This window comes from Leuciscus leuciscus (assembly GCF_965113295.1).
Source record: "Leuciscus leuciscus genome assembly, chromosome: 17".
NCBI lineage: Eukaryota > Metazoa > Chordata > Actinopteri > Cypriniformes > Leuciscidae > Leuciscus > Leuciscus leuciscus.
The window spans coordinates 15588434-15611135 of NC_138741.1; the positions used below are offsets into that span (position 1 = coordinate 15588434).

At 37.9% G+C, this 22702-nt stretch overlaps 1 protein-coding gene across 1 annotated transcript in view; it reads right to left on the bottom strand.

Annotated features, from left to right (window-relative positions):
- pacrg (PARK2 co-regulated) overlaps positions 1-22702 on the bottom strand; it is a 119069-nt gene that overhangs the window by 31017 nt on the left and 65350 nt on the right. The window contains exons 3-4 of the mRNA XM_082142545.1: positions 11960-12131; positions 8902-9051 (exon numbers count right to left, since the gene is read on the bottom strand). Of these exons, the coding sequence (XP_081998671.1) occupies positions 8902-9051; positions 11960-12131 (322 nt within the window). The remainder of the gene's footprint in view (positions 1-8901; positions 9052-11959; positions 12132-22702) is intronic.

Genomic DNA, 22702 nt, shown 5'->3' on the forward strand with positions numbered 1-22702 from the left:
ATACATTCTTTGTGTGATATCTACAGTTTCTAGTCGAATGATTTTAACTTGTTACTTCGTGTGTTACATGTAATGTGTATTGACATTACAAAACGCACTGTGTTTAGTTGAAGACGCAAAAAAACTGTGGAAAAACCTCAGGGACAACTATGTGAGAAAAAGGAGAGAGGAAAAGGAAACTAAAAGTGGACATTAGCATACTCCCCTTCAGACTCTCTGTTCTTTAAGATTGGGTGCACCCAAAACCTTCTTTTCTGTCTTTTAAAGAAAATGAAAAGCTCGTCTTCACTGGATGATGATGATGAAGTGTCCATGTTTTCTCAGCTGTCGGCGCGAAAGTTTTGGAATGTTGAAGCTCTGAACGTCACAGACGTCGCAAATTCGTGTCGCAGCTGATGTGAATGGTTTTGACGCGAACTATTCGCACACGAACTGTTCGCTTTTTCATTTTGCTTTTTCGTTACGCATCCGGTGTGAAAGGGCCTTAATGATTATACATATGAATTAAATTACATCACAATAAAAAACTGTTTTTAATAAATAATGTTATCCAGAGGCCATAAATTGTTGTTTTCCTAAGGTTCTTTCTCTTTCTCTCAAAAAGAAAAAAAAGAAGAAAATCCCAAGATTATAGAGATAGACAAGACTTTAAATAATAGTAGTGCATGGCCTCTGTAGGCCTCCATATGTGCCATTATGAACTTTAAGTCTTTGTACTTTTAGTATGTGGTCTTTATATTGCAAATGTATCAGCCCTGTTTCCACACAACATTTCTCACAGCCTTAGATCCGTACTAAAAATCAATGGACATGCAAATAGACTCCAGTTAAAATACTGCGCATTTATTTCACTCTAATTCATGAAAGCACTTTCTATTTCCCCACATATATTTGAGTCTAAATGGGAGCTACATCAGAAGTACGTGGTCATGCATATGCGCAGCTTAGATGGAGCACTAAAGAAGAGGTGTGAGTAAAATGAAAAAAAAAAAGAGAAGACTTTTGATTTATCTGTGAGAAGATCAGATAAAGGCATAAGGAGCAGTGTTGATCTACTGAATAAGGAAGCCTAGCTCAAGAGGAGCCTAAAAAAGAGCTGCTACAAACATTAGGGTTAAAGCACATCAGTTGATGGCAGATCACTGTTTCTACTGATTAATACACAGACAGATCACAAGTCATAAAGACTGGAGCGATCAATAGAGAGAGCGAGAGAAAGTGAATTAGGCCATCTGTCATTTCAAAGATCGCAGAATTTAAGTCTGTGTTTAAAAGTCTATTACAGAGAATGTTTAATGCACACACTCAGTCCTGTAACTAATTGTCCAGATCCAGACATAATGCCTGTCAGAACATTGGACAACTGAGAGCCCTGAAGTCGCACTCAAGAATAATTGTAGATTAATATCAACTAGAATGGATTTAACTTAGGCCTATGTATTATGCCAGCAACGCTGACTTAGAGAGAGAGCAGTTAGCACTAGATATTAGCACAATTAATTTAAAGATGTGCCGATATTAAAATCATTACAACATTACATTTTGTGAAAAATTTTGTGAAAAATGGTAAAGATCACATTTTACAGTTTTATTAAATCATTAGTGTTATTACTGGAAGTGAACTTTAGATGACAGAAAGGGTCATCTAAATGTAAAACATCGAGAAAATATGCATGAACAATAAAATATACAATTCCAGTCAATATATATCCAATATGATACAACACATTTATATATAATATGTATATCCCTAATTGAAAAACATTTAGGCTATTAGTTACATGCCAAAAACTATGATCACTGTGTGACCTCTACTGTGCCTTTGCTGTCCTTTGAAAAACACTCTTTACAAAAACTTTCATGGACAATGTCTTACAAAAGAGAGAGAAATAATAAAAAAGAAAATAGGTAAATTCAGAGAGGCCATGCAGACACAAAAAGGATAGTCTGGAGGAGAGAGAGAATAGAAATACAGGTGCATGAGGTTATCCGTGTGTATGTGAGTGATAGCCAGACGTATGGAGAGAGAGACAGGTGGGAGAATGTCTTAGAGTATTCATGAGCCTGGGCCGTTATCAGTTGACCTTTAAATTGGAGCCGCTGCTCGGCAGGAAACCCAAGGGGCCCGTCTCAAATTTGACTGATTTGGAGCCTCCAACCTGCTGATGATAAACATTGCGGAAGCCGGCAGGCAAATACACATACTGCCCAGCCAAAAAACTTGCTGTTTGGATTTAAATAGGCAAATGGTCTATTTTCTTAAAAGTTGCTTAAAGCTGCATTCTGTAACTTTTTTGGGTTAAAAATTATCCAAAATAATTTTTTGAGCAAGTACATAACCAGCCAGTGTTCAAAATCATCTGCTTGCCTTAGCTCGTTTCAAAACGGTAAGCTTGTAATAATGTTTTTAATTCCAGTAGCACTGGTGGATTTCCGCGGGAAATTCAAGCATGTCTTTGCGTCATTACGTCACATCTATACACATGAAGAATAGTAGGCTATATTGCGTGTGAGGATGTTGGCGGTGGAGATTTATGGCCTTTTCTCACAGCACTTGATATAATTAAACTTATCAAGTTGATGGCGGATCCAGAAAGGTTCAAACGACAATCACCAGGGACAACTGGAGATTCACCCGTTGTAAAATGCAAAGGAAGGGCAAATATCGGAAGGGCATTAAATGTAGTCACGCGATACTGATGTTGTTAACATTAACAATTTGAGAACAAAGTATAATTTGAACGGTTTGATGTGACATGATAAGCGATCGTTAGATTTAATCAGCGTGATTTACTGCAATGCTTTTTTCCCCGTAGTTGGTCAGAACAAAAGTGGATGTTACTTTTCCAGTGAAAATCTTATGGTCATACTTCCAAAAAGTAGAATCTGTGATTCCGAATGACAGTATCCACACCGGCGCGGTGACTGACAGCCGCACATTCTCCTCAAAACATTGGATTCATCTGCGCTGTGCCATGCCGAGGCACAACTCACGTAAAGTTGATAATTTCACGAATAACAGCAATTGCAGATTTCGAACAGAGATGGCGACAAAGAGGAAAAACAACGGACTGTAGCTTTAAGAAATAAAAAGCTACACACTCCCTCAATTAGGCTTAGAAGAACTGTTGCCAAACATATAACAAGCAAGAAACATAATAATCACTGCAAAAATGGCAATAATTTGCCTATTTAAATGCAAACATCCAAACTTTTTTGGCCGGGGAGTGTACACACACACAATACAATACAAATTGTCTGTCTGTGTGAAAGCAGTGTCATTAAGTGCATATTAAGGATGTTGAGGCAGGACAGGGGGGCACAGAGAGAGCTGTTTGTACAATGGTGGGCTTCGCAGAGCTTTTCTCTTCTCTCTGGGGGCAGCAGTGGCTGAGGTGATGAATTCATCACTGCTTTAAGAGTCCTGCAGGAGGCCAGATTGGCTCAAATCCCCCATGAGAGGAAGGCGTGTGACATCGACAGGAAAATGACAAGCCTATAGGGAGCAGGGTATGAAACTTATATTGCGTTGCATTGTGTTTGTGCGAGCATGTTCTTATGAATGTAGTTTTACAGGACAAGAGGGTCTCGTATCAGCAGTGGTAAACCAGAATTTATTAAGAAATCTCACAAAAACATGGACTAGCACAAAGATACTGTATTATTATGAGCATATTTTCTCTAGTGTATAAGTTTATGCATACTGTACACACAAGCGAGTGGTTGGGGGGAGGCTACAGCAGGAAAAACTAAGGCCCTAAATAAAAATTTAAAAATCCTTCACTTATTCACAATACATGTTCTTAAGATTCTTAAGACTGGTCAGAAATTGTGAGATTAATCAAACATTTTTATTTTTTAATTTACAGTCATAGTTTTAGTGTCAGTGTAATAGAATGTAAATATTTTCCAGATAGTATTTCACAAATATTTATAATATTTTTAAAAGTATAAATGTCTTTTAATACTTTCAAATATATAGCTTTTATCGCAAGTGGATCTTTGAGTCTGTGGCATTAAAAACCCTTTATTTTTAATTGTTTGTCACATTTTTTGAGTATGTGTCTGATTAACATGTTCACCTTTTTATATAAAAGTGTTGGTGTTTATTCCACATGAGTATTGTGCCTGATTAAGACCTGATGGTCGAAACGTTGCGCTATCAATAAAATTAGTTTGGAGCAGCTATTTTCAGTGTGCAGACTTCATGCTTCTTTTTTCTAAACCCCTGATTTAACCATATAAATTTCATTCCTAAGCCATGGCAGTTTAAGCAACACTCCTGTACATTACCCATACACATCCCATTCTACACTTCCCTTGTCCCTTTTGTGTTTGTTTATTAAATATTTTGGCTAATTTGAATACACTATTAGCTTGCAAGAAAATTCTGTCCGGACCTGCTTATCACTTACTGTATGAATATGTGACATATGGCCACGTCCACACAGCAGCAGAATACTGTTGTCAGTCCTCCATTTGAGTCCTTAATGTGGTTACGCTCACAGTTCACACACAGTACGGATATTTACTAGAGTGATAACACATTCTATAACCGAACTCATACCCAGAAATGTACAACCACATTCTGAGGGGTTTCCATGTGTGGTTTTGATAACTTACGGAGAAATGAGCTGTGTGTCATCTGAAGGTTTTTAGATACAGTCCTTGTTCTCCACAAGAGGTGCTCCCATCAGTTTTGTGTTTTACGTGCGAGCGGCATGACTCAATTGCTCCCTCCACCCAGATATAAACGCTTTTCAGTTTAATGGACATTGCCATCTTTGATATTACTTTGGTCATTGTTGCTATGGTTAGAATATAGGCCCCATTGCACGTTGATACAGACAGTATTCAAGACGCTACTGTAAGTTGCTGTGTTAATGGGACATTTCGACAGTGTGAACGTAGCCTTATAAAGTCCACGTTGCTGTGTGTCATTCATTGTTGCCCTCCAGAGCCGATCGCACAATAGGAGGAGACACTAAGTGGAGGTACAAAGCACAACTGGCAACGTGATAAGGAACAACTGAGGCTAATAGCACCTCTGCCATGGACACACAAGGAACAACATAGCCAGATCGCCACGACAATACCACCTGACCCTGCAGAACTAGCATTCCACGGACACAAATCGTTTTTTTTTTTTTTCAAATAAAATGCTTTAAAAATTCCTCCATCTGCCTTCGGGTATATTTGTTTCTGTGTGGGTGTGTCAGCGCTTAGAGTTGTCGGCGTTCCCATCAGGAAGATTCAAAGGACCAAACGGAGTGTATCACAGCAGGTCGGGTGCAGATTAATGTGGAAAGCAGACTAACAGCACAAAGATAATGCAGGCCAATAAAAAGACTCGCAGGCGCACGCGGAGCACAGGAGTGAAGCAGGGGCTAACGGCAGAACAGCTCGGGGTCGTTAAGCATCATTAGCGGGACATTTGTTCACACACATTTGTCAGGAAGCGTCCTGCTAAGCAGGGAGTGTGTTCTCCTCAAGGAGTGTGTACTGGACAGAGGCAAGCAGGCAGGAAATGAAGTTACTGCCACGTGTGTGTGTAATCTACTGCATGACGGAGCAGATCCGTTCCTCGTATGAGACGTCACCGTGTTTGATTAACAACAGGACTCATCCCAGCCGGAAAACAAGAGAAGCGTGTAAACTGCATCTGTGATTCGCATGCATTTACAGTTCCAGCATATTCAGTAGTTTCAAGTACAGGAGCACACAAACACACTCACACAAGTGCACACACAAGCGAAAATGCAGCACGGCTACAATCAGGAAAAAGTTTATCTGAAGCTCAAGAGACCACAAAAGCCAAAGAAAGTGGGAAAAAGCAGTGCTACATATTGATTGAATTATGAGAGGTTAAACCTCCTTACTTTTAATGATTTAAACAGACTGAAATTACATTGGGGAAACTGCACACTGAAGCAGTTCATTTATGACTAGTCCAGGGTTAAAGAGTTCTGTCTAGAACACATTTACCACTAATTTTATATTTAAAGGAATAGTCTACTCAAAAATGTTAAAGTTTATATAGCCTAGCTCAGAATGCCAAGATCATTTGGTTTGATTCACAGGGAACACAAACTGATCAAATGTATACTTTAAATTTACTGTAAGACACTTTGGAAGAAAGCATCTTTGAATGAGAAAAGTGTTTGCACCAGCTCTTCAATTCACCGGCATCATGTCAACAGATGAGATCATTAAAAACACACTGTTTTGTTATTTTCCCGGCAACAAACGTCCCGAGTCCTTCAAATAAAAATCAGTCTACAGGCTTTTATAAACAACCCAGGAAGTCGGGGAATGTCTAGTTTTTTTAAGTTTCATTACAAGCTGGTCACACATTGGCAATACAAAAAGCGATTAATACATGTAAATTCTTGCATGTAGCTCCTCTAAGAAACATTTCTTATGACTTTTCATGATTCATTGATCAATAGACAGTTCAATAGAACAGAATTTCTTTTAAAATAGAAAAGTAATATAAAAGCCATTACTTTGATCAATTTAATGCATCCTTGCTAAATAAAAATATTAATGCATTTGAAAAAGGAAGAAAACTTACTGACCCCAAACTTTTAAACAGAATATTAGGCTATTTAACAGCAACAAATGTGGACAAATGTGACCTTGTGAAAAAAAAAAAAAGATTTGAAAAGCACAGAAAGCAGGACGAATCACACGGACACACAACACCACAAGCGCCAACAGCTGCATCCTGGGGAACAAAAGACCACTATGTAGACACAAATTCCCTCTGGCCACACTGCCACAAGGCATAAAAACACATACACACATGGCCCATGACATACTCTTAGAGTGATCCGGTTCAGGATATTCACAATCAGCATCTACCCCCAGAGGAATCCAAAAGAAAAAGTCAGATCCTTTTAAGCCCTACGTCAGTTAACTACAGGTCTCCAAATATATCTCTCTCTCATACAATCAGACTATTTAAAGGGATAGTTTAGTCACCCAAAAATGAAAATTCAGTCATCATTAACTCACCCTCAAGTTGTTCCAAACATTTATGAATTTATCTCTTCGGCTGAGCACAAAATACGTTATTTTGAAGAATGTCGGAAACCAAACCGTTCATGGACCCCACTGACTTCCATAGTATTTTTTTTTCATTCTATGGAAGGCAATGGGGTCCATGAACTGTTTGGTTACCCATGTTCTTCAAAATATCTTCTTTTTGAAGAAAGAAATTCAAACAGGTTTGGAACAACTTGAGGGTGAGTAAATAATGACAGAACTTTTGGTGAACCATCCCTTTACGCTTTAACTATGAAGACTAAAATAGCAGCTGCTCATTTCTCAAGTTGACAAGATGCACAATGATTTCTGACACTGATATTTGGATCTAACCAGTCCTGACCTGAGCCTGTAAACCAGGCCTTAAACACTTAAGAGTCTTTACCTATCGGTAATTCACAGAGGAGATTAGCATGGAGCCTGAAGCTAATGAGAGGAGCTTTCTCTGTTCCTCCAGTGCTCCTTCTTTTGCTCAAACAAAACATTAGCACATAATGTAACGGAATTAAGAAGACAAAAGATTCAAATTGGATATTGATCAGAGGAGTGAGGTGGCAGCATTTCGGCTGGTTAAGCCTGTGATGAGGTGATTGATCCACAATGCTTGTCCTCACGCCTGAAGATGTCTGGCAGGCCTATAGTCTGCCTGACAAAGGCGGTGAAAAGAACCGTGAATTTGTCCGACACCAGGACACAATGAATACAGAACGGTCATGTCAGTCCGCAGAAACATATTTGAAAGGATGGCAGACATCAGATGACAAAGAGAGACAAATAAAACGACACAATCAATGGAAATACAGGCACCAGTAGACTTGTATTGGCATTGGCATGTAAAAAGTCGGCATAAGCATTCAGTAATGATGTAGAATGTTCAATAAGAGTGACTCAGAGCAGTGCCGATGCCTGCTGATCTGAGAACAGCTTTAAAGATCAGAGCTGAAGGCTTGGATCCTAAAAGACAAGCACTGATCTCTAGCAAGACAAGGGCCGCAGGGATCAATGTAAAATCAATGTTAATTGCCAGTGTTTTTCTATGTGGCCAGATCAGAGATACAAAAAACGGTTAAATGTGTAAAACCGAAGCAGCAGAAAAAGTAAAGAATGTAGTCATTAAAAAACATACTATAAGTTTCGACAGTTTCGACATCAGTTTGAATGAGCCATATTCAAAACTGGCAATACACATACCTGTAACCGCACAGCTGAAATCTATACCACTCATGGTGCATTCATGTAGTGTTGGAATTATCTTAGTAATGTATTTCAGAAACATTTACTGTACTTCAGAAAGCTCTGTTGTGACATCATGTGAAAATAAATTATTTTCGTACAAAAGATCGGGGTCTGTACGTTTTTTTATTTTTATGTATATATTTCTGATAAGTCACCAAGGCGTTTATTTGATCAAAAATACAGAAAAAATATATTTGGAAATATTATTACAATTTAAAATAACTGTTTTCTATTTTCATATATTTTAAAAAGTAATTTAAAAGTAAAAAAACATGTGATGGCAAAGCTACATTTTCTGCAGTCATTACTCCAGTCTTCAGTGTCACATAATGGCACAACTGCATAATATTTTTATGGAATATTTGTGATATAACCTTTTTTTTTCCCAGGGTTATCTAATTAATAGAAATTTCGAAAACAGCATTTATTTAAAATAGAAAAATCTTTTGGAACGTTATACATATCGAAATCAATGTATTCTTGCAGAATAAAAGTATTAATTTCTTTTTTTTTAAAGAAAAGAAATCGTACAGACCCCAAACTTTAGAATGGTGTATATATTTTACATAATGTTTTATAACAACCCACAGTTGTTGTAGATGTGTATGAGTTGCTTACTGTTCATGTTCTTGAAGATGTTCAGGATGGGGAGGATCTGTCTGTAGTACGGGACCAGCGCCTCACCCACCATCTCTGCTGAAACAACCAGGTGCTGCAGAACCTTCAGCGTGGTGCAGATGACCTGCCTGCACCTCGTGTTGAGGGCATCTGTAGACAAACACAGACAGATGTAGAGATAGAAAGAGAAAAGTCCAAAAACACTTTGAGGTCATGAATATTTTGACAATGTGTGAACATTTTTGCCATTTGTTTCAACCCTTACTGGGGTGTTATATTTGCACTTTTTTGCTCTCAGACTATGTCCAAAACCTGAAAAATGCTTTCTTCACGGGCTCTAAATGGAAGGTGTCCATTCAATTCTTCAAAAAAGCCTTAATTTGCATCATTTGATTGAGAAATCAAAACTTTGGACATAGAAGAGGTTATTCTCATTAATATTCCTAACATTAAGAAAGCGTGGATGAAGTTCCAGTCAGATCGTGTCAGTAGGACACTGTTAGTTTGTTCGCTTCATTGTACCGCGGATTCGTTTTAAACAAGACACATTTGACACAGGCCTTTCAGAGGGACTGAAAATAAAAGCTGATGCAGTTTTGACTATATTGGATCTGACAGTAATGTGACAACACACAAGTGTGAGTAACAATGTTTTTACCATGTCTCACTATTGCTTTGTCTGTTACAGATCATTTGAGTAGTTATACTAGTGCTGCAGTCAAACTTATTAGTTGTGATTTGCTGTTCTTTCCTTTTCCTTTTGCTGAAGAAAGCACGTAGGGAATGCAGCTTTTGTTATTGTTTTGATCTAAGCCATTCACTGTAATCCTGAAAAAGCTTCAGTGAGCAACATCTTCGGTTTTATCATCAGTAAGACAAACCATTACATCACGTTTCATTTTATTTAAAACACGACACTGCACATGACAATGTAAATGTTTTTCATTTTATCGAAAAGGATGAACGGTGAAAAGCCTATAAGAACGACAGTGCGACCAACGATGGTTCATCATAATTCCGTTTACACAAAACATTGTAAGTCATCCTTTGTCAATAATAACTGTGGTAACTGCAAGAACTTGAACTTTCTTTGCCACAACCAAGACTTATAAAGTAATAAATGTTTCATATTGTTGGCAAATGTTTCAACTATGTAATAAGATATTTTTCAACAACGGAAGTTTATAAAATGTAATAGAGGGGCAGTTGAAAATTATTTTTATATGCAAAACTGTTACCCAAATATAGCAGTAGGCATTTACTTCCAAGTCTTGAATGCCACACGCCCATCAAACAGTGTGTTTTAAAGAGAAGGTAAAAAATAGGATATGAAAATAGCCTATTACATCTAAATTAGGATGTCCTGATAACATTATAAGTGGACCACAGAGAACATTATAAAATAATACATTATTAGACATGACGTTATGATGTATCTCAAGCCTGTCTGAACAAGGTTTTTATGAGGTATCTTCATAATAAAAAACTATCTGTTAAAAGGGACACTTCGCCCAAAAATGAATTTATTTACACAACCTCACGTCATTTCAAGCCAAGCCTGTATGACTTTCTTCCTTCTGTGGAACATAAAAAAAAAAAAAAAAGACTTTGTGTTTCGCAGAATAAAGACATTTATTTTGAGTGGCAGCTGTGTGCTGTACTTTAACAATCATTTCCGTTTACTTCCTGCTCTCCTATATCTGAACAGCACACGATGAAATTCTAATTACCAAACAAACACGGCAAACTGTTTTCCAGCGGTGTGACATTTGCACCGAAGGAGTGTTCAATAATGCATGATGTGTGACGCGTCTGGAGGAGTGAAGATCTGTTTCTAAATCTCTCTAAATAAAGGAACCATTAATTCCTTCTTCATATTAGGCTCTAAAAATGAATGACCTCATATACCTTTTCCTTCTCTAAATACCACAGGATCATGACATTTAGACTCTTCAGTAATTGCATTAGTTTAACTCCTGATACAAACATATCTGCAGTCATTCCTGTGAGAGAGGGGAGAAACTGTTCTCATTTATCTATCTATCCATCTATCTATCCATCTATCTAATCTAGTTCAAACTTCAATCAAGCAGGAGGAGGATTGTTTTATTTAATCATCCTATAAGAGCTCATTTATTTTTTTATTCTGGGCTTTGATCGGGCCAGTGCAGAACATCGACCTTCTGGTTTTCACTCTCTTCAGAGTGACCTTTGCTGTATGTGTATGGTCAGTTTTTGTTTTGAAAATTAGCTTAATTCATTATTTTTTTCTATCCATGACCTTCTAGTGTATCCAAAGTTTCCACAGTCTATTGCAAAGAAAAGCGTATTTTATTATTGTACTGTGTTATTTTGTCTTATTTTGCTGTGCTGACAATAGGGCCAGTTGTGCTCTTAAAATGCGTTATATAATACAATATATTAAGTAATACCATTTTTATGAACAGGAAGACAAGCAAAAATTAACCATAAAAAAAAAAAAACATACAAAATGACAAATGTTTTAAAATTCTGTATTACATTAACTTAAAAGGGGTCCTTTAGCTTTGTTGCAAAAATATGTATGTTTCTTTTACAGTAAATAAAAAAAATAACAGTAAGTTTTATTCCATAATAGTAACAGCTTCACAACAACCCTTGGCTAACAATAAAGCATCAATGGTAAATATTGCTCTCATCATACTGTTTTCTCCTTTAAATTGTCATTTCCTTCACATGACTTGTGGTACACATGAGCTATGGTATATTTTCAGCATTTCAAGGTTTGCTTCTTACCACCATTCCATAAACCAGATTTATTTAGTGTGTATATATAAATTATATATATAAATTATTATCATTTTTAATGTTATTTTTATTAAATTTTTTCTCGCTTCAGAATGCTTCTTATATTCTTCTTCCAAGCTGTTTGGTTTCTTACGCAGATGAAGTGCATACTATGTACCAGAGACAGATTGACCTCCACTGAATGATTTTGTGACTAACAACAAAAAGAAGAGTTACTTTGGACAGGAATTAGCACTAGACAGGGAGTAGGTGTCATCTTAATGCCACTCACTCTTGATGGGTATGATGAGCTGTGGAATAACAGGCAGGACCTTACTGCCACCGTGCTCCAGCATGTCATGGATGCCCTGTCGAGCGAAGAACTCATAGGGGTGAACTATCTCACACAGACCATCAAAGAACAGGGGGAGGTAGTGATGGTAGTCCAGTTTTTCAATCTCCACCTGTTTAAAACACACAAACACACATGCAGGGTCAGTGTTATTCTAAGCTATGGAAGGCCAAAGGGTTTGTGTGTTTCTAAATAACCCCTCTTTGCGTCTGTCCTTATATTAGCCTCAACAAATACTCACAGGCTTCAAGCCACATAAAGACCAGCCCCCGTTTTAGTGCCCCCAAGCATGCCGACACACATTCTGGAGGGAAGACTGGGGGGACAGCTGTTCAGGGGCTTTAGAACACTCAAACATGTGACTTCCTGTTGGATCACACGTTCGCACCTGTTCTCCTTGGGTTATGAGCATGGAAACAGACGTGAATAGACCAGGACTGTTTCCTGTCCTTGAGTATTGGACATAAAGTCACACACTGCTGTCTTTTTCTTTCTTTTCTTCTTTCTGTCACAAGTCTCTGTCAAGAAGGTGTCATGATGTTGTGTTCACACTGAAACAAAATTTTAAATCACTATTTAGTCAAAATTCCTAAAAATATATATATAATAATTTATCTTTATCTATTATAATAGGGGCTGTTTACACCTGGCCACTTCATGCGTTTTCTGTGATCGGATAGCTATCCGATCGTGAAAAGACCAGGTGTAAATGCCGTCCGAAACACATTCGAGACGGGTTTGAATCCGATCACTCAAACCACATCAGGAGGAGGTCTGGACCGCATTCCAGACGAAACTGGACAAGTGTAAATGCATCTGGTTGTTGAAACCACATATGTAAATTTTACTCCTCCCAACAATGCTAAAAAATAAACGTGTGAGAGAGTGTTATAGGCTATATGTAATGTTATAGCCAGATATGACGGCGCTACTGCAACACGCATCACCGCAGATGAGAAGCTGAGCATCTATTCATCAAGCCAACGTGCAAAATGTCGCGAATCAGTCGTCACCTTCATTTATATAGCGCTTTTAACAATATGGATTGTTTCAAAGTAGCTTCACAGTGATAATAGGACATTACCGTAACAGATTGTTTAGGCTTTACAGCAGCTCTAGGATAAAGTTATTGTCCAGCTAAAGTTAGTTTTGATTGATTGATTCACTTCCGTTGCGAAGATCATTAGTTATTAACTTAGGGGCCGCTAACACAACACCGTTCTAACAGGAAAACCCTTAACGCGGTCCGGCCGCTCATCCGCACAAAACAGTGCCTGGTGTCTCGAGAACGCACTCCCTGAAATAGGTTCGAATGTGCAAACGATTATCCGATTATCCGCAAACCTCAAAAATGCAAACCCACGAAACCGCAGACGTCGTGCACATGCGCATAACGTGTTCAGTCCAAAGGTATGCAAGTTTGAATATATATGTATACGCAGGCGTGTAGTCCTGAAATTAGCTGATGATCAGTAAAATGCAGCTCATATATGTTGCTTTCGGTGACGTGAACTCCGATATAAATATCTGCATATAGCGTGGGAATTGAAGATTGCGAAAACACATTTATGTAACCAGGTGTAAATGGAATCGTTTTGATAAATCAGATAGCTATCTGATCAGTAAAAACGCATGAAGTGACCAGGTGTAAACCGGCCCTAAGAGAAGTATAGATTAAAGAGAATATATCTTGAATTCATTTAATTTTCCATACTTTTGGCATATTATATTTCCTTTTTTAAGCATAAATTCACTAAATATGTTAGATTTCTGTTTTAAACATAAAAAAATAATAGAAAAATTGACTACAGGGTAAAAAGAAATCTAATTCTTAAAAATACATTTTAAAATTGTTTAAATATTTTATTGGGGGAAAATATATATTGATTAAGAACCTAATACATATATTTTTTCCAATGCATTGTGGGGTTGTTTATTATGTTTTTCTTCTATTGATTGATTTAATGATGTGATAGTTGGTGAAGTGTGTGTGTGTGTGTGTGTGTGTGTGTGTGTGTGTGTGTGTGTGTGTGTGTGTGTGTGTGTGTGTGTGTGTGTGTGTGTGTGTGTGTGTGTGTGTGTGTGTGTGTGTGTGTCACATGACTCTTTTACAACTGTTCTTTGTAGTCATAGTGTCACTGATACCAGGAGCTGTTAGGTTATTATGTTTTTCTTCTATTGATTGATTTAATGATGTGATAGTTGGTGAAGTGTGTGTGTGTGTGTGTGTGTGTGTGTGTGTGTGTGTGTGTGTGTGTGTGTGTGTGTGTGTGTGTGTGTGTGTGTGTGTGTGTGTGTGTGTGTGTGTGTGTGTGTGTGTGTCACATGACTCTTTTACAACTGTTCTTTGTAGTCATAGTGTCACTGATACCAGGAGCTGTTAGGTTGAAAGTGGCCAGACTCATCAAACCCCTCCTCAGACATCAAAGCACACAGAGAGAGAGAGAGAGAGAGAGAGAGAGAGAGAGAGAGAGAGAGAGAGAGAGAGAGAGAGAGAGAGAGAGAGAGAGAGAGAGAGAGAGAGAGAGAGAGAGAGAGAGAGAGAGAGAGAGAGAGAGAGAGAGAGAGCATCATAAGCTTAGCACGAGGGCGGATTGCTTAGAGCCAATTTACTGGCTAACCTTGACCTTTTCTGACTTGGTCAAGATCATCTTTGTGAGTCATACAGCAAAACTCAAATACAAAAGCAAATATGTGCAGTGCGCTGGTAAGAGAGATGATACTCACACAAACACACACACAGAGAGCCATAGTGATTCAAAACATGAAAAGCAAGAGGAGACTCATGCAGCTAACCACAGACAGATGTCTCGCATCACTGGGGTGATGTCTGTGGGACACAATCTCTGCCTGTAGCATTAATCACTGGAACACTGCGAGTGTATGAGTGGGTGGATCAGCTTTTGCCTACATTGTGAGGAATAAGTGTCCCAACATGTATATTCAACATCAACATTGTGGAAATCAGGCAACAACAATGGCTTTACTAAATTGTGTAATGAAAATCTGAACATGTAAAAGCGTTACTGTGAGGGTTAGGTTTAAGATTAGTGCATATAATTAACTCAGCATGAAGACAATAGCAGTCAATACAAAGTCTCTAACATGATAGAAAAACAGAAATGCATGTTTGAGCAGATCTCCAAGGAAGTTTATAAGGCCGTGTTGAACATGAATGCACATACACCAGATGTGGGTCCTGAAGGGATATTATTATTAGTTATTTGTGAATTCAGTGCCAACACATATACTGATTATAGCACAGTGTGCTGAGTCATCTTTACAAAACGTACACCCCTGGAGAGAAAGACAAACAGCCCTGCTAGAATACATTTTATGTGTCAGCGTCACTTGAAACTTAGAATTATTTTCATACAGATGTATAAAATATTAAGCCACAATTGCAAAGTTGTACCTTATTTTATCACCATTTTATATTTGTTCATGATTTAATTCAACATTTTTGTATTGAACACTAGCGTTTACAATTTTGGGGTTGGTCTCTAATGCTCACCAGGGCTGCATTTATTATACAATTTTTTTTTTAAATGAAATAAAAAATGAATTGTTGTGAAATATTATTCCAATTTAAAATAACTGTTTTCTATTTTAATATATATTTTAAAATGCAATTTATTCTCCTGTAATGGCAAAGATGAATTTTCAGAGTCACGTGATCCTTCAGAAAAATCATTCTAACACAGGAATTTGGTGATAAGAAACATTTCTTGTTATTATTAATGTCAAAAGAACAGCATTGATTTGAAATAGAATTTTTTTAATATTTAAATAATTTTGAAATAAAGCCAAATGACAATTATTTTATTTTATCACCATTTAATTAAGTATATTATAAAACATTTTGGAAAATTAATACATCAAGTTATAAAAATAGAATATACTTCCTGTCACTCAATCTGAGTGTTTTCATTTTACCGCACATACTAAAACATCACAGTATTCACACATCTGTTCACCAATTCAATAAATTCCACTTGCTGTAATTCATTTTGCTTTTCAATATCCTGTGGGGTGTGGCAAATTGAATTCAATTGAACTGAAAGAGAGACAATTCAAACATTTTGAACTGTGCTCGTTCCTGGTGTGTGAGCGCTTGTCCTTCAGAAAGATGTTGATAGCTTACGTCTGTCAAACTATTTGTGTAACAAATTGATTAAGGGCTGCCTGAGATGTTAAAGGGAAGACAAATGATTTGTCACCGGTGCAAAAACAAGGAAATATGAGAAGTGTCGCGACATAAACCACAGACGGTAGAATGGCTCAGAAGAGACACCATTGTGTGTTTCTAATGCAATCTGTAAGATTTATTTCTAACCCATTCTTTACTATTTACACGTTATTTCACTTGCTGTCTGTTCAAAAGACATGAGTGAAATGTCAAGTGGGATTTGAAGAGAGCGAGTCTGATCATAATGGGTCAGCCAGACAGAGGCCAGAGTCATATAGCAGTCACTACGACGACAGTAAAGATTTCAGTGGCAAATAAGTGAGCACTGAAACTACAGGTGCAGGGAAATAGTCAAACATGGGAGTCAGTGAAATGTGTAAAGTGCTGGTCTCACTGAAAGAGTTTCTGTTGAATGGTTGCAATTATGATCCTTTTGGAAGCCATTTAAACTATATCTGCCCATGAGCAGGGCTGTTGAAAGCTCTTAATGCCTGACAGATTGGGCAGAAAGACAGGCAGGTGTAGTTTGAGCTTGTATGGCTGCAGTGGAACGGAGGAGGCAGAGCTGAAACTAACTGTCGGCAGTCCAGACACGCTCTGGCATTGAGGTGAGACATAAGGCTTGATGTGAGCGCCAGCAGCACATTTCTCCCAGCGTGCCGAGCACAAAGACACCTGTAGGGGGGAATGGCCAACCCGTGGTGTCTATCATGAAGATGAATGACCAAACTGGCCACTTGAGTTTATACCATCACAGGCACTCACTGTAGACAGGAGGAACTCAAGGACACTTTCTGAGTACCTGAGGACGTGTGAGATTGTAGTGAACGCAATATAGACATGAACTATACAAGAAATACTACACAAATTTCAAGTTGGACCGTCAGCCTGACACACATTATGACAGTTTGAAATTTGCCCTCCATGTGAGAGGAGGTAAATGCTCAAAGCAATGTCCTGGCTATGAGAGTGTGACCTGTGCAATTGAAATATGTCATTGCATTTCAGAGGGAGGAAAATAACTTGACATTCTCTCTTTCCCAGACTGTGGCTGTAAGATAGAGGAGTGTTTTTTTCAAGCATGAGAGGAGGGGGGTGTATACATTTAGAGGCTCATTCTGAAAGGAAATCAGAATGTTTTTTTGTTTTTGTTTTCAGTTTTTCTGAGATGGTTGTGATGAAATCACCAGCTGAAATGCAGGGCATATGGAAGGACAATGGAAGGGCTGTGTCAGTCACTTTGTCAGTACTGTTTACATATGCTATATGTAATGGATTATCCAAGGCTAGCTGTGCACTAAATGATTTTAATGCATGATGATTGCCTCCTCGTAATAATAATAATAATAATGGTTAATTATTACCTTGAATAATGATTTTCATTTAAATTGCTTTATAATAAAATAATATGTATACACACATACATTCTGTATAAAGTAATGTAATGTAATGTAATATAATATATAAAAAGTTTCTCTACCTTACTACAAAAGCTATATTCGCTGAGCAAACATGAGCAGAACAATAAACCATTAGGACATATAGGAACGAGAAAATCGTATTACATAGAAGAGGCAAGCTTTTCTGCTTCTCTGGTCACCTAATGTAAAGAAATCCAAAGCCTGTGATAATGTGCGTAACGTACAGTTGGCCTGGATAACTGTAATTCTGTGTGACTCACCCTCCCCTCCATCACCAAACAAAAACACTTCTTCATGTACTTAAGCTAATGTCAAGAGAGACCATCGGCACACATCTCTCTCTGAAGAGCTCTAGGATGGTGATGGCTTGTAACGGCAGCGCTCCAGAGCAAACAGGCTGGAGTTGCAGCCATGAGGCTGTGAGAGGTAGGAGAGAGTTGACAGGTATTGTCAGGAAACTCAGTGAGCGGCCAGCAGACGGAGACGAGTTTGTCTCTGACGGGTTTATTGAAAAAGCTGCAGGCGCAAACAGCTTGAGCCAACACGGCTCTACAACACACATACTCACGATACATAGACATTCTTATTTCTCATTCTGTTTCTAAGTCACATTTTTCCTCTCATGTTTTTAGGCACTAAATGCATTCAGAAGGGGGAAGAGAGCATACACACACACAGAGAGAGAGAGAGAAAGAAATATAAAAAAAAAACATGTAAATATTGACAGAGCTATCTATGGTCTATTGGTTAGTAGTACATGTGCTCCGCCTCCAACCTATTGAACTGGTCAATAAAGGTCCTGACTCATATAGTGTCCTAAATCAGATATTAGGAACGCTGATAAAAATTGCCATAAAAAAGAAATTGCTGGTAAATTTGAAAAATAACTACAAAGAATCTGCAAATAACATTGAATTAAAAGGGAACATAAATGTTTTTTTAGAGACGTACTCCAGTAATTTTTTTATTATTTAAAAATGCAAAAAATCTTTTTTTAATTTGTATCCCCTACCTAGAAGAAACAATTACCTATGTACTGTACACCTAAAACAAAACAAAAATACTAAATTAAATGAACTTTGAAAGAAAAAAAATAAGAATTCAAGTTTCAAACATGCAGTAATACAATTAAATACAGTTACATTAATTTATATAAAAAGTGTCTGTAATAAAAGTCTTGAGTTCAGATCTCAGAGGAATATACTTTTTTAATAAAGCAAGTAAATTCAAAACTTTCAACGAGAGGGACAGGCAGAACGGAGAGCGTGAAACTGCTGTGGATGAGTGATAGAGAAGTGAAGTGCATTTTTGAGAGCTGTGTGTGGAACACCGCTGCCCTAGGCAACTGCCAATATTACCTATGCCAGGATCCAGCTCTTGAACTAGTACTCATATGGGCCATGTGAGTTTAAATATGGCTTAACATTTCTCAGCCCCGTTCCTCCTCTTTCTCCATCATTTCCTGTCACTTCTTTGTGTCTGTCTTCATAAGTGGAGTTTCTCTAGCTGAATTGTTCACTGAAACACGGTTAGCAATGATTGGTAAAACCAAAACCAAAACTTTTTCTCTTCTAGTAACTTAGAACAGTGCCAATCCTGTCTATAGTCAGGAGGAAGATAAAGAGAATAAGGAGGGTGCGGAGAGAGGTGGAAGTGGAATTCACTTTTGGGCTTTGCTAATCACTTTTGGGCTTAGGGAAAGATTGGCAGAAATGGAAAAGGAGTGAGTTAATGAGAAAATATGAGGATTCTTGTGAGGCGTTTGAATGAAATATGGCTGATATTCTCTCTGTGTGCGGTGGAGACAGGGCTGTCTGTCATTAGCACACTGAGGGCAGAGAATCTAGGCTAAGTGTTCAGGCCATTTCTGTTGCCTTTCCAACCGACTGCGTAGATATGAGGATTTCACAGCCTATTACACATGATAATTGGAGAACATATTGAATTGGAGGCAATTTTCTCTTCTTCTTTGTATGCATAAATGTTTACAGTATTCACAGTAAAGCCTTTTCTGGAAGCATGTGACAGAGCATGCTATATGACGGATCCAGTCACGTATCCAATATTTGTTTCTATAAATGCGCTTGCCACTCTGTCAAATGATAAATAATAAATTAAAAAACAGCATTATAGAGAAGGCTATTTAAATGACTAATGTTTTGTTTACACGGTTTATTAGTAATTCCCGGCACGTAGGGATATTCAATAACAACACTTTACTAAAAGCCTACCTTTATCTCATTTCATTGTAGAAACTTCTCTGAAATCAATCAAGAGAATGCTTGTATTGGCTGACATAAAAGTGCAGTTACATTAGCGAAATTTTGCAGGAAAAAGGGTCTATTGTCATTAGTGTATGATGTATAATGCATGAAGCATAACTCACAAAGATGTCACTTCAAAACCAAGTAGCTTTCTGTAGGCCAACACAGTGATATCTGAGGAAATATTTTGTCCTTATTGCGAAATCCCCTATCACATGAATACCTATTAAAATGACCTGCCAAAATCCGCTGAACAATGTTAAATGTGACCGCATATTAATACAAGCAACTAGACCTTTCTGTATCTACTTCTAAGTTTAACGCTTCTCCGTGCTGAACACGGTACATCCCTCGGATTAAGGGCTCTAAATCAGTGTCCAGTACAGACGGGGGAGAACTGATCCCTGGCTGAGGTGGCATAGTCATAAAACAGAAGAAATAAAAAGAAAGATGGGAAGACATGAAAGAGTGTATAAAATATTAAGTGCTGACTAAATGTCATCATCACATCCATCTGTCATCATTATAATCAGATGTAATCACAGTTGTCAGTCGGCTGACACACAAATCCGGACAACTGACAGCACTCTGATCACATCTAAGGAGTCTTGATATAAGAGAGACAGACAGGGAGACCAAAGACACATAAACTTGGTTACCAAAAGATTTAAAGCATTGAGATTTCACCAGCACAGAAGCTATCTCCTTTTAACGTGACTTGAATAGTGAGCTAACTGCTAATGTAAATCATACAAACAAATTTCAAATCCTAGTAAGCTTGCTGCCTATATATGCAGCATTATAACCATTATAACTAAGTAGGATGTGATCGATTTGGAACACTGTACATAATCAAACGCTACACAAATAATGTTCTGCACGGGAGACTTGACCCATAATTAATTTCAATAGTTTGTTGTTAGCATGATGCTAAGCTAAAAGTGAGTACCAGTAAATAACCATGCCAAACTATTTTGCTCTTCAGTGTTGAGTTAAATATTAATATTAATAATCAACATTTTTCTCTCCTCATCTGCCATCTAGGATTTGAAACAAATATATGCTCTTTTAGTTGCCATCATGGTTGCTAAAGCAAGCAACTGCCCCATGTATAAATGTAAATGCAATTATCACTTCATTCCTGATTAGGTCTGAGTTCATTAGCAACACTCTCTTTAACAAAAAAAAAAAGCTTTTCCCTGAGCATTAGCAATGAGGAGCGTTAAGAGGTCTAGACTTGATTCCCTCAGTGGCTGGTTTAATGCTTAGAGGCAAATAGGTATACTGAGTTATCAGTTCTGTTCTCTCCCTGTGAGGATGTTTTTAATAAGTACCGGACCAGGAACGCCCGGAGACTCTAGCCAAACCCATTACACATGCTGATTTGATTGCCTTCATTTATTATTAAATCAAAATGCTGTGTGGCCTTCATGTCGGCCACTTTATGAGACTTTAAAATTTAAACACTTGGAAACTGACTGGTAATTTTTACTAAACCATCCAGTAAAAGGAGCAGGAAGTGCTACGCCCATTCCACTCCCAGATGCTATTGGTGATGCTAACACTTCAAACACAAACTGCTCCAGTCAACAAAAGCTCAGAGACTAATTAAACTGAGCATGATGCTGACCAATTATACACAAGCTCATTAGAGATCTGTATGCCTGTTTTATTAATAACCCCATTTATTTCCATAATTAGCTCACTTTTATCTGTAAACATCAAAGAGATAAACTGTGACATCTCTAATGGAATATCTATCTATCTATCTATCTATCTATCTATCTATCTATCTATCTATCTATCTATCTATCTATCTATCTATGTATCTATCATAGAGATAGACAGACAGACAGACAGACAGACCAATAGATAGGTGAATGTGTGTGTAATGTGTGAATTATGTCTGACCTCAATGTGTTTCCCAACTGTCCACCACAGTGACCCTTATTATTGTGTGTGTGTGTGTGTGTGTGTGTGTGTGTGTGTGTGTGTGTGTGTGTGTGTGTGTGTGTGTGTGTGTGTGTGTGTGTGTGTGTGTGTGTGTGTGTGTGTGTGTGTGTGTGTGTGTGTGTGTGTGTGTGTGTGTGTGTGTGTGTGTGTGTACATGTTCTAATTTGTTACACTGTATATTTAAATTCAAGTTATGGTATACAATTTTCTTTGGATGGATGGATGGATGGATGGATGGATGGATGGATGGATGGATGATCTCACTGTAAATGAATGACTTCCTATTTCTTTCCAGCTGCAAATCAGTATGACCACCCTTTAAGTCTGGCCACTTTAAATAGGCCTCAATTATGTGTAGCAGTGTTAATGAGCAGATGAGTGAGAGTGCAGCTGCAGGCAGAGCCTCAGAGAGACCAGCTCTCCACCACTCCAGATTGGGCAGACGGTGACCACTGCTGTGCCCGGGGCTCAATCTGCACACTCAGCTGCTCTTAATACCGCTTTATTAGGCTCTCCCTTTCAGTCTGTCTGTCTGTCTGTCTCTATCCCTCCTCCTAATCTCTCCAAGCTCTTTTGCAATGTTTTAATTAAATCATAATCAGAGGAGAAGTTTTCTGACAGATGTTTGTGCTAATGTGTAAGAACAGCTGGCTGAGGTATTGCACTGAGGTCACACTTCAGCTGCTCGCATACATCCTAAAAGCACAACGGTTTCTCAACATGACTGATTCAAAGAATATCTAATTCTGCAGAAATGTATAGCACACATTGTATTATGAAAGCTACTGTATCATTTTTATAATGCTATATAAAAACTGAAATGACAGCATGGAGAGCAACATTGTGCTTATTTTTT